The sequence below is a fragment of the Pararge aegeria genome, chromosome 1, assembly GCF_905163445.1.
Source record: "Pararge aegeria chromosome 1, ilParAegt1.1, whole genome shotgun sequence".
Lineage (NCBI taxonomy): Eukaryota > Metazoa > Arthropoda > Insecta > Lepidoptera > Nymphalidae > Pararge > Pararge aegeria.
Window position 1 is genome coordinate 10282991 of NC_053180.1, and position 15425 is coordinate 10298415.

General features: G+C 32.8%; 1 protein-coding gene across 1 annotated transcript in view; it reads right to left on the reverse strand.

Annotated features, from left to right (window-relative positions):
- LOC120624041 (inactive dipeptidyl peptidase 10) overlaps window positions 1-15425 on the reverse strand; it is a 204304-nt gene that overhangs the window by 50115 nt on the left and 138764 nt on the right. Inside the window, exon 2 of the mRNA XM_039890357.1 lies at window positions 8972-9179. Within this exon, the coding sequence (XP_039746291.1) occupies window positions 8972-9179 (208 nt within the window). The remainder of the gene's footprint in view (window positions 1-8971; window positions 9180-15425) is intronic.

Sequence of the window (15425 nt, forward strand, 5' to 3'; positions counted from 1 at the left end):
CCTAGGCATTCTGGAAGCATTTACAGAAAGATCATATCAGAAAACATAAAATACTAAAAGACCATTATTAATATTAGTATAGTAGTATTAGTACACTTAGTTATCTTCATTGTAAGTAGTATTAGTCTTACAATGAAGATAAATAAGGAGATCTTATTAAAATCAAACTTTAATTCCGGCTTTGGTTTTTTAATTAAAGGAAAGTTGAGGGCGAGCTGCCATGCTAGAGCAACGCTTGCACAGTGAAGTCTGCAGTAGATATTCTAACATCCCATTACCAAGTTTTTATTTAAACTAGTTAGTTAAAAGTCTAGATATGCAATTTCACGAACAGTTACCGAATGTTTGTTTATTATTTTGACCCAGATTTCACAGTTTTGCAACTTACTAGCATACGTGCAGCATAGAGAGCTCGTATAAGTTAAATCGTAAAAAAGACTTTAAATAAGAGAAGCTATTCTATCAGCAGGAGGTAGTATAACTACAGTAATCAAATTTTAGTATCTAGACATCAAGGTATTATAATTAATCAATACTCGCGCACTGTTAGCTACGCCGTAACGCGTTGAAAGATCATAATCAGCGACAAACAAAAATTGATAATTGATTTTTTTTAAAGTAACCCTTGAACAATAGGTATGATGATAAATTTTGAAAAATGTGCGGAAGTATCTACAATATCCAAAAAATATGTTGTTTTTGCAGAAATTTGGTTGCTGGTTTTGTTGATATACACTGCAAATTATATTTTTAAAAAGTATTTTCCACGAAAACGCTCGCCGGGTGTCAAGGTCGCAGTCCTTGTTCCATAGCTAAAGATTATTGATTTTGGTATTGATAACACAAAACAGAGCAAATGATAGTATGAAATCAAAAAATACTCATAACAAGTTCAAAAAATACAAATAACAAGTTCAGAGATCAAGCGGTATAAAATTATGTCATAATTTTGAATTTGGGGTTACACCTGTCATGGCGGACACTTAGATTTTGCAATTTTATTTATTGAAAAGAACTAAATACCAATCCCACTTCGAATATAAATAAAAATGCGTTTTTCATAATATTATGAATCATATATCATTAGATTAGATTAGAGAATTAGAATCCTGTCCTTTTTATTCCAATGCAATCATTATTTTTCGTGCGTTGGATTTCCAACGCACGAAAAAGCATTTAGCGCCAATAGTTTTGAGCATTTCTGTGGTATTGCGTATATAACCAAAAATGAAAAATTCAGTTGTAGTATACATGCATATTACAGAAGAGAAGGCCATATAATTCAACGATTTGTAATTGTATCGTAACAATTTTTTGTGCGCTTGCTTTTCAAATGCTGGGTTCCGAGATCAATCAAGTCAATGTACTACGGAAAAAAGTCCGCGATCGTATACGTATATCTCCAAAGGCTAACCCAAAGTAACCATTTTTATATTATACAGTTTACAAAAAATTATGGGTTATAAAATAAGCTATTTTATTTAAACATATTCAGACTCACTTCACATTTATATTAAGAGTATAGATTCATATAAGGTCTGGTCCTTAAAATATCTTAATAGTTATGTTTAAATTAGAATTTTGTGTACAAAATGATTGTTAAAATAATCTGGGAGAAGTTTCTATGTTCCAAAAACAAGATGAAACATAAAGATGATGAATGCAAAGGTTGTAAAAGTTATTTGACAAACTCTTACAATTTACGCATTTGCCTGTGAAACTCTTACGCTATAAAGTTCATGTCGGTCCATTCAATAGATGTTTAAAAGCTGCTTTAAGTGCGCATCCAACCGAAGGTTCTTTCATGAAACGAGATAGGACTCTAGAAATGCAGACTTAATAATCTTTTATATTATAATGAAGATTTTGTCAAAGCAAGGCGTCTTTTATTTGGAATGTATGCAATACAAAGAAGTATTTGCCTTTAACTTCATTATCTCGCTGAAATTGAAAAGGTTCATCTCAAGAATCAAGATGCCCAGATATTAAAAAAGTTTTGTGCTTCTTTTACATCCGTATATAGGTACTTAGGTTATTCTTTTATTTGCGTGATTAATAAATTATTACTGATAATAATAAACTCTTTATTTTGACAATGAGAGCCTCCAGTCAATCCGTAATTGTAACGCTTAACTAAATAATGGTTTCACTATACTTAAGAAACGCTTGATGCGTAGGGAAAGAAAACGTTTAACCAACTCTTGGATGATGGCTTACGACGTTAGGCACCATCTAAAGTTACGAGACCGATTCGGCGTTGCGTTTGTTTAAGGAACTCGTTAATTTAAACTTTATACATGAAAAAAAATATAAAAGTTTTTTTTTTAATAATCTTAAATAAAGAAGAAAAATGTTATAATAATACAAAAACAAAATACCTGCCACACTTTGTGGCAAGAATCATACACAAGTTATGTTATATGACTTGCGTAGTGAAATTCGATTGGTGCAAGGTTTCTTACTTAGGCATTACCTTGTTCGTAATTTGTGAATGTGAAACATCTACTAGCGACGTCGTCCGCGTACCCTTAAAAGATAGAGATATCCCGTACCAAACTTTTTTACAATTTTTAGAGGAGGTCATTAGCCGTTTTGGCGTAACTTTAACCTTTTACTCAACGCATGCAATAGAAGCTTTCAAAAGGAATATTTTTCCTAGTTTTGTAAAATTTTTCGTTGATGATCTGCACGTAACGTAATGTTTAAAGCCTCTTAGACTTTTTCGATGAAATGGACTGTCCAGCACAAAAAGGTTTTTCCAATTCAAAAAAGTGGTTCCTGGTGGTTCACGTTCAACGAAAGAAACCAACAAAAGCAGCTTTATAATATAAAGTATAGATTTAACAATGAGTAAAAAAAAAACAGATCTGTCTTTTATACTGTCTACCGATAGTTTGTACAAGTTAAAGGTATATGTTTATTATGTGAAAAATAAACTACAAACAAATCCAACCAACACTTTGCAATTTGTGACAAAATGCGAAAGGTAATATTATATTCCTATTATTCAAAAGCCTGACAATCTTTTCCTACATCACATTTTTCTTGTAGGATCTTACTCCAATGCTATAAGACAGATTTTGGTGTGACAAGCTCGTTACTGAACTTAGTTGAAAAATTACGTCTTCGAGGATTCCCAGCGAAGTTAGTTCAGACATGTTCTGAAAATAGTTTTCGTTTTCCACTGTAGATTCTCTTTACTCTAACTGTAGTTGGAACCTTGGAAACTTGGTTTTTGGTAACTCAAACTCAAGTTGAGCATTTTCGTTGAATCGTAACAGGTAATCAAATAAAACTTGGCTTTTCTATGCTAACAATCGATTGTTTAAATATCAAAAACGTGAAGGAATAAATGAGAACAACTTTAAACTAAATGTTCCAGAATTTTCAATTTTTTTACGAGTGTAACATCACGAACAAGAACAAAAACCTTAGGTAGGTTTTTGTTCTTGTTCGTGATGTTACACTCATTTTACTCGCGCAAAATGGGTTATGATCCTATATTATTACTTACTTGGTTTCGATATTGTAATAAAGTTACTTTTATTACGATTAATAATTAAAATCTACTCTTAAACTTAGATTGATAAAAGTTATTTATGAAACGTTACCAATAACTTTGCAGCTTCTAACTATACGGGTGTCTGTTGATATAAATAAAAATAATATAACACTATTTTTATTCGAGCTTTAACCACTCGAATACAAGCTCTACATAGGTCTAACTGTCTTTGAATGTGTTTTAAAAAATCTCATAAGCAACGCGCCATTTTCAAGACAGAGCAAACTTATTTCTACTACGCAATGCATTATCGGTAACATAATATCTCGTAATTTTCTTCAATACGTCAGTAGGTACTATGAATCAATGGGAAAATCATTTATGCCTTCAAATGCCGATGTCGATATCATAAGCTAAAGTTATATCTACACCTAATAGCAAAACCCTGTTCAATGTTTTCTTAAAAAAAATATACGTCGTTGTTTGGGTCGTACGGTGACATGAATCATTTGCGGCCTTTTGTGATTCCCTGCCTGGAATAGAAGGAAAGGTATGTAAGGTGTAATTATAATAACTTTGGGTTCTTTTATGGACAAAATAAATAACATGGAGGTACGTGACGTACTACTTTTATCTTCCACGTGACGTGTCCTGTACGTGTTTGTGGATTTTTTGTTTATACTTCATATGTAAGAGGCACGATAGTCGTTAACTATGTGCCTAAAAAGGCTCGGGGTTCTTCAGCGGGCGAGCGTTTAGATTTTTTTCTGCGTATTCAATTTTCGAACTTCCCTCTACGTAGACAAACGAAGTGGACGTGAGCATAAGCAGTAGTAGAGGTAATGTAGCAGAACTCATTAGGGGAAGTACCTACTACTGCCATGATCATTTCTGTCGCCTAGCTTTGTTTTGGCCTAAAGTGCGTATGTGCCGGGGTAAGACTACGCCTCTGGTTGTTGAAAATAGCGGCACGTTGTAGGACGTGTCCTTTGCATGCACTGCAAAGTGTTGTTCTGTTATAGGCGATGGCAACTTCCATCCATTTACCAGGTGGTCCATGCGCTTGGTCAGTCAATCACTAAAATAAAATAAAAAAATATAGATATTATCAACAATATAACCACTCGAATACCGATTTAGATATACTATCTTACTAAATTCGTATCGATTCTCGCGTGATTCTCAATCTCGTGTGGTTATTTATAAATGCCAGAAAGGGACGCGTGGTATTTTATAACATTATATTTAACAACATGTAAAACGGATATATACTTACATTTTTTAACAGGATAACATATTATTATAACAGTATGTTGGTTATCAGTCGCCAATAAAATTGCAGGGCTATTATTTTTAATTATTATGAGATTTATGTTAACATTACATGAGAACGTATCTCAGAAGTTTTTGGAGTAGAAGCTTATAGCTTTTTGAAATGTTTTTATTTATTCTTTTTTCTACAAAATTGCTAATCGCTTAGAAGCGATTCCCTCAGTCATTAGACAACTTAGGAATTCACAGACTAAATAAATGTATTTTCAGCAATATTGTTTATTTTCAGAGACTCAGAGACAGAGGTTAATTGACTTTTTTACGATCATAGAAACTAAGTTCAAAAATTATTATACATTTTTTGCCTAAGCACCCGGAATATAACAAAATTTTGTATTTTATCAATACTTAAATAAGCTGAATTTTATTTAGTCTAAGCCAGATTTGACAGGCTTTTAGGTTCTCTCAGAGCGATGTCATCTGACCTCCATAACATATTACGGGTGAAGGCTCGTTAGAATAAATTTCCGCTTAAGAGTCGAATCCCACTAGATGTTAGTAATAATACTCTCTCTAGTTATGCATGGGAGTATAGTAATGGTTTAATTTAGCATATCTACATGCTTAGCTTAGCTTACATGTATATAGGAAAACCAAGGGAAACCGATTGGTGGGGTGTATTATTATTATATACATACATTACACACTAATACTTATCAAGATTACACACATAAAATAATAATAATAATAAATATAAAATATAATAAACTAATATATACTAAAATATACTTAAATATGAGTAAGATTTAATCACTCTAAATAACATCTGTATGTGTATGTGTGTGCGTGTGTTTATTATTCTTCTGCTCCTTAACGGCTTACACAATGCTGTCCATATTCATTAATTGGCTGTTCATTATTCAGTTTTTTTTTGTTTAATAAAGCAAGTATTTACACCACATCAAAAATATATACAAGTAAAACAGAAACATAAAGAAATAATCAGAATACTAAAGCGGCCTTATCGCTCAGAGTAAAAAAAAAAGAGGACAATAGAGACTGCAAATGGTACACAATTTTGAAATACACACATGCGAAGAACTACATACTTATACAAAAATAATTTAACTACACAAATGCATGATACATTATATTATAATTAATAAATATAAAAGTAAACTAATATTTATATATAATAAATATATAAATTAAAATACTCTAACATATAGTAAATAAGTTAATATGAGTTGTTTATGTGAACATAAATAACTTTAACACGTAGACAGAAAGACAGTATTTAACATTACATAATGTTATAACCAATTCTCTCGTACTAATTCTCTCTAAGGAGTGAACGAGGCAACAGCGAAAGTTTTAAAAAAATATTTGTTCCTAGAATATTCAGCAAACTATGGCAGCTCGAATCTATACATTAAGCTTTCTGAAAAGAAACAGTATTGTATTTTAAGAGAATTATAAATAGTATCTTGACGGTCAATCCAGATGACAAGATAAGGCTTGACTGAAATTTCACGTGATGGTATGTGACGAACAGTTTCAAATGCAAGAGCAACAACCTGGTGTGGTGATAGTGTTTTTAAGCTAAACGGTTTCTATATGGCATTCAGACCAGGACTGATCCAATTTGGAAATTGAAAGTTCAGTAATAGATCCGATCTATTTGTGCAATCCTAACTATGGGATATTAATATCTAAACGTAAATACGATATAAAATGTATTTTTACCTTTCTTTATTGTAATAATTGACGGACTAAGCTTATGGCCCACCTGTTGATAATTGGAAAACCATCGCCTATTAACAGAATGACACTTCAAAGGGCATGTCCATCAATCTGAGGCGTATGTGTTAAGCTCTAGGGCAGGGGTTCCCAACCTTTTTAAGCCTGCAGCACACTATCAACTTTTGTCACGGCGCCCACGCCTTAACCTAGCTTGTTGAAATAGATAAGTTAGTACCATTGGTTAGTTAAATAGACAGGCACAAAAAATAAAACATACACTTTTTCAGTTATTTTTTGTTTTTAATTTTAACAAATCATTTATCAAAGATATAAGAAAAAAAAAACCTTATTCCATCAATATGATGGTTGAGCCTAAGAGCCACACAATTCTCCAAGCGTCGGCAAATCAAAAAATTAACGGCGATAGAATTGAATTATTATTGTTGGTTTTGTTAAAATAGAAAGCGGGGCATATCTGTGTTTTCTACGGCGCCCAAGTTGGAAATCACTGCTCTAGGGGAATTCAAGTTTTTATTGGAAAGTTGTGATGTATTACAAATTGGATGCGTACGAAGTCGTTAGGAACATTTAGTCACACAAAAAAAGCTGAATAAATTTGTTAAACCGAAAAAAGACCATGTTAATAATTAAAATATAAGCAGCTGTCGTGTGCAAAAGCATCAGATTGTTTGAGCACAAACATAATTTACGTTTAAGAGTTTTAAATCTATTTTTCTGGCAGACGCAGGTGCGCTTGGTAGCTTGTTTAAAACAATTTAATTATAACTTGACGGATCCAGACGTATAAAATTACATTTTAATGAAACACTAAGCAATATTAAGCAAACAAGGGCATGGAACCCTTACTACGAAGCAATTCATATTTAAAATAGGCTTTGGCTATCTCTTTAAATTTGTTTGTTTTCTATCAGTTCCCTTTTTACCCTACTGCGAACGAAGGAGATATGTTTATCGATGGCAGCTTTAATGCAGCAAATAACGTGACTTGGGAGAAAATGAGTAATATGTTGATAACGTTGCAGTTTGTAATGTAAAGTGGTAACTCTGATTAACAAATGGCGCAATGTAACGTGAGGTCAGACATCCACGTAAGTGGTTTAATCGCCTTTCCATTCAGTATCGCCTGGATTTACATTTGTTGGGAAAGTAATCCATTGCTCTTAAATTTTATTGCTTATATTTAATTATCTATCTATAGTATTTTTGCCTACATTTCGGGTGATTGCATGTTACCAAAGTTTACAAAATACCAAATACAAAATACCAAAGTTTTATAAAATACAAATAAAAGAACAAAGAGAAAGGAAGGGCGGAAGTGCATGACTTTTCCATACAAAAAATATTAAAGTGACGTTTACTGGCATTGATCGCGAGATTTACGCCTGTCGAAAGCCTGTCACGAGATACGTAATCACCCTGCTGAAGCCTTACAAAATGACTTAGATTGAAAATGGGTTTGAGTTACAAAGTAATTAATAACGGAACATCACGTAAAATTCGTTGATAAATAACAAAAGTTTTGATAAATCGTTCTGTTTTCTTTAATAGCATTAAAGCAAACTTTGTTTGTTTAGGTTGTTAACGTTCTTTGGATAATTCATTCTGATAATAGTATGATAATACTAAGTTGTTAAATCTTCAAGCGTAGAGTATACATAAGTTTGATAAGGAGAAAATTGCGGAGCCGGCAAAGTTTGACGCTCCGATAGGAATACGATATTGTGTAGAAACTGAGTCCAACCAAGAGGTAGGTATGTACACGAGAACATTTGCAATATATCTCCAGATTATACAACTTTGATCCAACAACTTAGTAGTTGTGGTGTAATTTAAGCGCCTGAGATGGCCAAGAGGAATTCACAGCATAAACCTTGCCCATAGCATATTCACCTAGTTTTATGTCTTGAAAGTAAACCAAACGATAAAGTAAATCAATAAAAGTGGTCGTCCTCTGTCTCAACGAACCGGAATCTGAAGTTCTCTGGACAATAAAATAATTTTTCATTTAACTGACAGGTTATTATTACATGCTCAAGGTCAAGTTGTGCTATTTGCTATGTAGTCTTGATGTAATGCTTTTATTTCGCTAGCACCTATCATATGAAAATTGCTTATAACAAGCATACAATGTTATTCAATCTCACGAGTGTATAAGATAGCAATAGTTTTCCAATAGCTTTTAAAGATACATTTCTACAATGATCGCGCTTTAGTACTTATTCTGTGAAAGTCTGTGTTTTAGATGAACTCAGAAGTTTTGAAGTATTGTGATTTCTACGATGATCCGTTCCAGTAATATTGTTAAAAATATAAATCTTTTATTCTTTGTTACCAATAAGAAATTAAAACTATTGGATGATTAGGTTAATTGCAAATTAGTGTAGCTGTATAAACATATTTTATGTAAGAAACTGATTGATAAATTAAGCATACCTGTTAACCAGGTTCCATTAAAAGGCTTATAATGATCCGTAAGCACATCCTCTAGGGTTGGTCTCTTTCCACGTCCTCTCCCGTCATCGCCAGCAGGTGTTAGCAATGCTATGCTGAATACAATGAGTCCTAATACCGCTGCAATCACCAGCAACGCAATGAGGATCCCGCGCCAGTTTCTCTGTGTAGGTGTTGATGCCGCTAGTTCCTGGAATTAAAAGAAATAATATCTATACTAATAATAATTAAGTCAGAGTTTTATTTTTTTGTTGAAACGCGCTAATCTTTCGAACTACCAGTCCCAAGTTCAAAAGATTTCTGGAATTTTTGGGGAAGGCTACGCTACATGATTTTTTTTATTTTTATCTCTGAGGGGTTAGTTGGGGGATGAATGGTTGTTTTACTGTCTGTAATTTTTTAAATCATATATATGAAGTTGATTTTAATGTTCTCAAATAAAATAGTAAAGTAGATGTTTAAATACGTCTTGAAATACCGATACGTCAAATCGTACATAAAACGCGCTAATGCTGAATTCGAACGCGCGTAGAACGCTTAATCTACTTAGCTAAAAAATATATTTTCTATCATATTAATTGACAGACCCCGATGGTAATGGCAAACCGAATAAGACCGGAACTGCTGCATGGCGGAAGAAAGGACCCGGACGAGATCTGTCACAAAAAGTTCTACTGCTACTGAATAATTGTTATTTCATTGGAAAAAATACCTTATGAATTTGTGACATGTTCACAAAATATAACAGATCGTTAGGCAAGCAGAAAATTTAGGCACAGCAATATTAGGTGCAATGTGCCTACGCTTTTTGCGAGGCGTAGCGTCAGCTGCCAGCGACAGGGCCCAAAACGCTGGTTTTATTATATTTTAAGATGAATTTATATGAACAATAGCTTTGATCGCAGCAATTTTTTTATTAAAAATATTTTCCCGTTATATATGTTGTACGCGAGATTTAGGCATTTTGGGGATATTGTCGACCTCCTCTAGAATAGTGGTTAGCGCTGCTGTGGTCATATAAGTTAGAGGTCCCGGTTTCGATCCCTTGCTGGCTATTTGGGAATTTTTATATGTGTATGTTCTGGTCAGGTGTTGTAGCTTCGACTTTGGCTTGTTTTGTAGCTAGGTAAGTATGTGGTCGCTACCGACAAAGACGTGCTGCGTTTCAAAATGATGCCACGTAGAAAACGATTAGATGTACGGGTTTAAAATAACTGAAACACCCTAACAGGTAACCCAGTTACCATCTTAAACCTCATCGTTTCGTCGCAGTCAAAGACCGAAAAAAATCTTAGATAGATAATAAAATAAAAAAAATACAGTATGCAAGGGAAAAATTCAGATTGTTTTTTGAACGGATTCTAAATTATTTTGCTGTATTTTTCGACGTTAGTAACTAGATATTGAAAATCCATTTAAGGTTGAGCACTTTGTCTAGCATAAAATCTATCGTCTAGACCTTTATCGTCTACAATTTGTACTTTTATTGTCAATAGCGTTTTTTATGTTACCTCTCTTATCCAGCTGTACTCCCTGAGGTTGAATTTAACCATTAATAAAACTCTTATACGTCGACGAGGTACCTACATAAATGTAAATAGAAACAGTCATAGAAGTATATCATATAATACGACTTCTAAAATTGTTTTCGTTGTAAATGGCAAATTAATTAAAGCTTTGCAATTATATTTATTAATGAACTTAGTATAATTTTACATTAAATATAGCACATTTGTGATTTAGGTTGAAAGGTTTCTAACGGATGAGTAAACAAGACTTAAAAAAATAACAGGAAAAGACCGCACAAAACGATTTACTGTTTTCTATTTCTTTCGAATTAATTTTATTTCTTAAAACTAGAAAATTTATAATTAGGATAATTTAATTATAAAATAAACACGTAAAATCAATAATAATAACAGGTAATTAGGTAACATTTAGCATAGAGTACCTAGTAGTTACCTAACCTAACTGAAAAAACGAAGGCAAAAATTATATTGTTAGTATGAATACAAGACAATGTTTGTGTAACAGAACGCCATTACTATTACACCCTCGTCCTTGAGAGCCCCGAGCTATAGTTGAATGGTCAGGCATAATATCCCTCGGGTGAATTTCTTATTATTCCTTCATTATCTCGAAGTTAATAGAAACACATATATCTTTTTTATACACGGAATATCTAAAAAATATTTCATAAATCCACAGCATGTATCGAAGGATATTGAAAAATATGATTTTTACTAAACTGCCTCGTTGGTCGAATGGTAAACATGTTTCACTACGGATCACGAAGTCCTGCGTTGAATTCGATGTTAGGCCTAACTTTATTGGATTACTGAATGTTTCTCTAAATATTTCCTTAGTAACTACGAGCCTAGCATAAATAATGTGACAGTGCACATCTGATGCTGACCATTCAACATCGGTTATTTGGGGGTTTTAATCTTCTACGTGTGGGGCCTACAATGCAGCGCCGTGTTCTTCTAGTCTACCAAAGTCGCCGCGCCGCACCGATCACTTTCCACATAGGATGCTTCTTGTACACCAAACTATTAATCTTATAACCAATAAAAAAGTATATATCAATAGAAAAAACATTCGCCGTGTATACTTCTCTAATACAAGAGGTTTTTTCCCATAAGTGGGGCATTAATACTTAATAGGGTAGTATGATGATAACATAAAGTTAATATTGAGAAAAATTCTAGCAACATAATTTAGTTCTATATTGCAAACTTTTCATTTGTTGTTGGTTACAGATTTCAATCTTTATTTACAAGTAGTATATTTTCTATAGGATCTTTGTTAGACCTAGACTATAAGTACTTTCGAGATATGCTATAACGGCTTTATGATTCTGATAATTGCTAGCAACAATAGATTCTGCGAGCCAGGTTTTTCTGAAATGTGTATTCGAATTGTAAATACGTAGCAGAGAACCTACAAATTTAAATAATTGCACTTTGAGATCTAAAATCAATTTGTAGAGCTGTAACTGATTCAGAATAATCAGACACTTCGTTTGTTGGAAATAAAATAATACTTCAGTTTTCTTATAATAAGATCAGCAGATTTACTTACTAGATGTTTGATTCGATTCGATTCTTTATTATGAAAATTAAGCTAAATTTTCTATACTATGCAAAAACCAGGAGAGTCTGTATAGTTTAAATTATAATTATTAATCATTGTTAAGACAACAATTATTCATTATAAAGTCAACATCTCCTGAGGTTGCTCCGGTTTCAGAGCGTAACGTGCGTAGAGGTTACATTGCCGAAGATCTGTTTGGTGCGGAGTATAAAGATAGAAGAAGCTATAAATTACACCATACAGATTGTCATGCTTCCCGCGGAGTATAGCAACATAAGCTACATTTTCATAACATATTATGGAAGTCCGCGAAGTAACGCCTGCTTCTATCCGGTTCTATATTATAAGTATTTTTTGTGTGTATGTTACGCGATATCTTCCGTAATTGTGGACGTATTTCAATTAATCAGTATACCTGGTGTAGGACGGGTAATCTTCAGATTATAAAATTCAAATAATGGAGAGGAGCGATTTAAATATTCCTAGGCTAAATATAATTGGTATAATTCATCGAAGGGAAATTGTATATTATTTTACAACAAATTACCGAATTAATTATTTAAGATGTCTCTAAATTTCAAAGTTTATAGCCTTTTTAGGCTTATAGAAAAATCGCATTATAATATTATGGACTACTTAAACGATAAAAAAGCTTGGGTATGAATTTCTCTAACTTCATAGCCAAATATTAATTAACAGTGAGATGGCGATACCTAAAAAAATATACATTGTAAATATATGTTAGAGTAGTTAAGTAGATCAGGGCGCATTTTGAACCATCGTGACCTTAGGTTTAAGTTATCAAACAATTGCTCTAACCAGGTTGCTTCTTAAATATTTTCTAATGTCAATGTGAGATGGTGATAACAAAAAGAACACCCGGCTAAGTTTGTTGTGGGCTTCTTCTTAGACCAGGGCGCGATTGGAACCCTCGTAGCTTTAGTTTTAAGTTTACGATTGTAGTTATCGCCATCACTGCTATGTACACATTTTGTATATAATAACGCATCAAAAGTGCCATCTATGTGCCTATTTGAATAAAGATATATTTGACTTTGACTTTGACCATTACCTCAAAATTATGTACACATAGCCCATAGGTTCATGAATGAAGTATGAACGCTTCATAAGTGTCTGTGTTAGGCCAACATGACAAAAGAATAAAAAAAAAATTCCTGATCGCAGGTTTTTCATTTATTGTTAGTTTTGACAACTTTTCACCTAATACATAAACAAATATGACTACGCACATATCTTTGTTTGTACAACAGTTGAATATCACATAATATTTTAAGTAAAAATATTTTTTTAATGTAATTAATTCAAACTCTGGCCGCTCAGTTTAACATATCATGTTTAGAAACTAATTATTATGAAGGCAGGAAATTTATATTTTCTCGGAAGAGTTTGTAAAGGTTTTCTAGGAAGCGTAAAAAATACAGCAGAAAGCCGAAAACGTTTAAGCAATGCAGACATTAGGTACACAAAAGAATTTAGAATATGATTAAAAAAACAATGTGTAACAAAAGTATTAAATTTGCAGAACATTGCAAAACTGCATTCTTACATAAAGAGTTTAATACTTAGCGAGTAGGTGCAGATTTCAATATGTCGCAAGGCGTCACTTGTTCAAACTTGTTTCATGTCTTATGACAAGATGTATTGGAAATGTTAGTAAGTACCGACACACTTGTATCGACAATGGGTTGGCACATCTCGTATGTTTTCAATTCATTCGTCTATATTTAGGTTTAAATTTTTTATTTCTATTCTCTCTTATCTTTATAATTTTGTATCATTGATTATTTTCGAGCATTAGGTACGTAATTTAATGTTATGTAAAGATTACCTACACTTGAAGCAATTTACAAGTAGGTAATAAATCACTTGATTTAGAGATATAATTATCAACATCATCATCGTATCAACCCATTTCCTTCCCACTATAGGGCACGGGTCTCCTCCCACAATGAGAAGGGGTTAGGTTAGAAATGTTTATAATTTTAATAAACGTGTATTTCAGTTTACTTTATTTTATTATTATAATTTACGTTTATATATATTGTGGGTACGGCCTTATATTCGTATTTAGTCCATGGCATAATCAAAAGGTGAACACATGATTCAGTAAAGCTGCCTGTCGCTCAATACAATCTTCCTATGTAAAATTAAATCAATTTATTCCATTGCTCCATTTCCCAAATATGTTTCCAGATTCGGTCCATTTTATGGGGTTGGGGTGAAGTAGGACCTTAATTAACGGACCCGTACATTTCGATTACGGAGTTTACTCCATAAATTTCCTTTGCTTTAAATATATTGTCCTAACTACGCCTGCTATTTCATAGTAAACTGTAGATGTAATTGAATTGAAATAAATATTTCTATGAAATAAAAAGGAAAATACGAAAGCTTTGATGAAAACACTTTCATGCTAGGCGAAAAGTTTTAGAGCTTTAAATCTTTCAAATTCACACATTTAATTTATCTATGACTTTTCAGCATTTATAATGAGGACAGCGGCAAGTCTCTTCACAAAATGTTATGAAAATAATATAATGAAGAGAGTTTTGACGTTATTCACGGAATCCTTACTATGAATATTTGAAATCCTTTTATGGTGGATATAAAAGGATTCATCCCTTCGAATCCATAAATAAACATCCTCATGCAGAAAATGTTCTCACTTATGATGCTAAGCATTTTTCTCGTATCCAGTTTTGTCTTTTCCTTTACCATAGAAACTCGTCGAGAAGGTATTTAAATATTTATATACAATTTGAGCAACTTAATCAGCAGACTTTAGAGCCAGAGTTCTTGTCAAGGTGTATCAAACGAGTTCAGACATGATAGGGTTCGTTTTATTACAAAATCCCCACGGCCACCTTCTACCGGCATAATCAGATCAGCTCGATGTCATAATAATATTATCAATCAATTGGATGCAAAACTTTAGCTTCATTGGAAACCGGCATGTGGGTCAAATTTAACTTGCTTGTTTGCAGACGTATAGACACCGGGTCTACGCATAAACTTATAATAAGGACAGTCGTTGTTAAGTTTCAAAACAGTGTAATATAAAATGCAACTTATACACGATGCTCAAAGCTCTAATTCATCCACACTTATAAAGAAAACACTCCTATCGGAACGTTTGTAAAATAGGCATCGGTAGTTAGTATGGGATTCGCGACGCCCGCGCCATAGTAATAGTTTAAGACGATATAATTCCCATATGGTCCCATTTTCATCAGGTCAAGATATGTTAAAGGGATCCTGAAGAAATTTAAGGAACTCTTCAAATATTATACGGACATCGATTCGATGGAGTATATTTTAA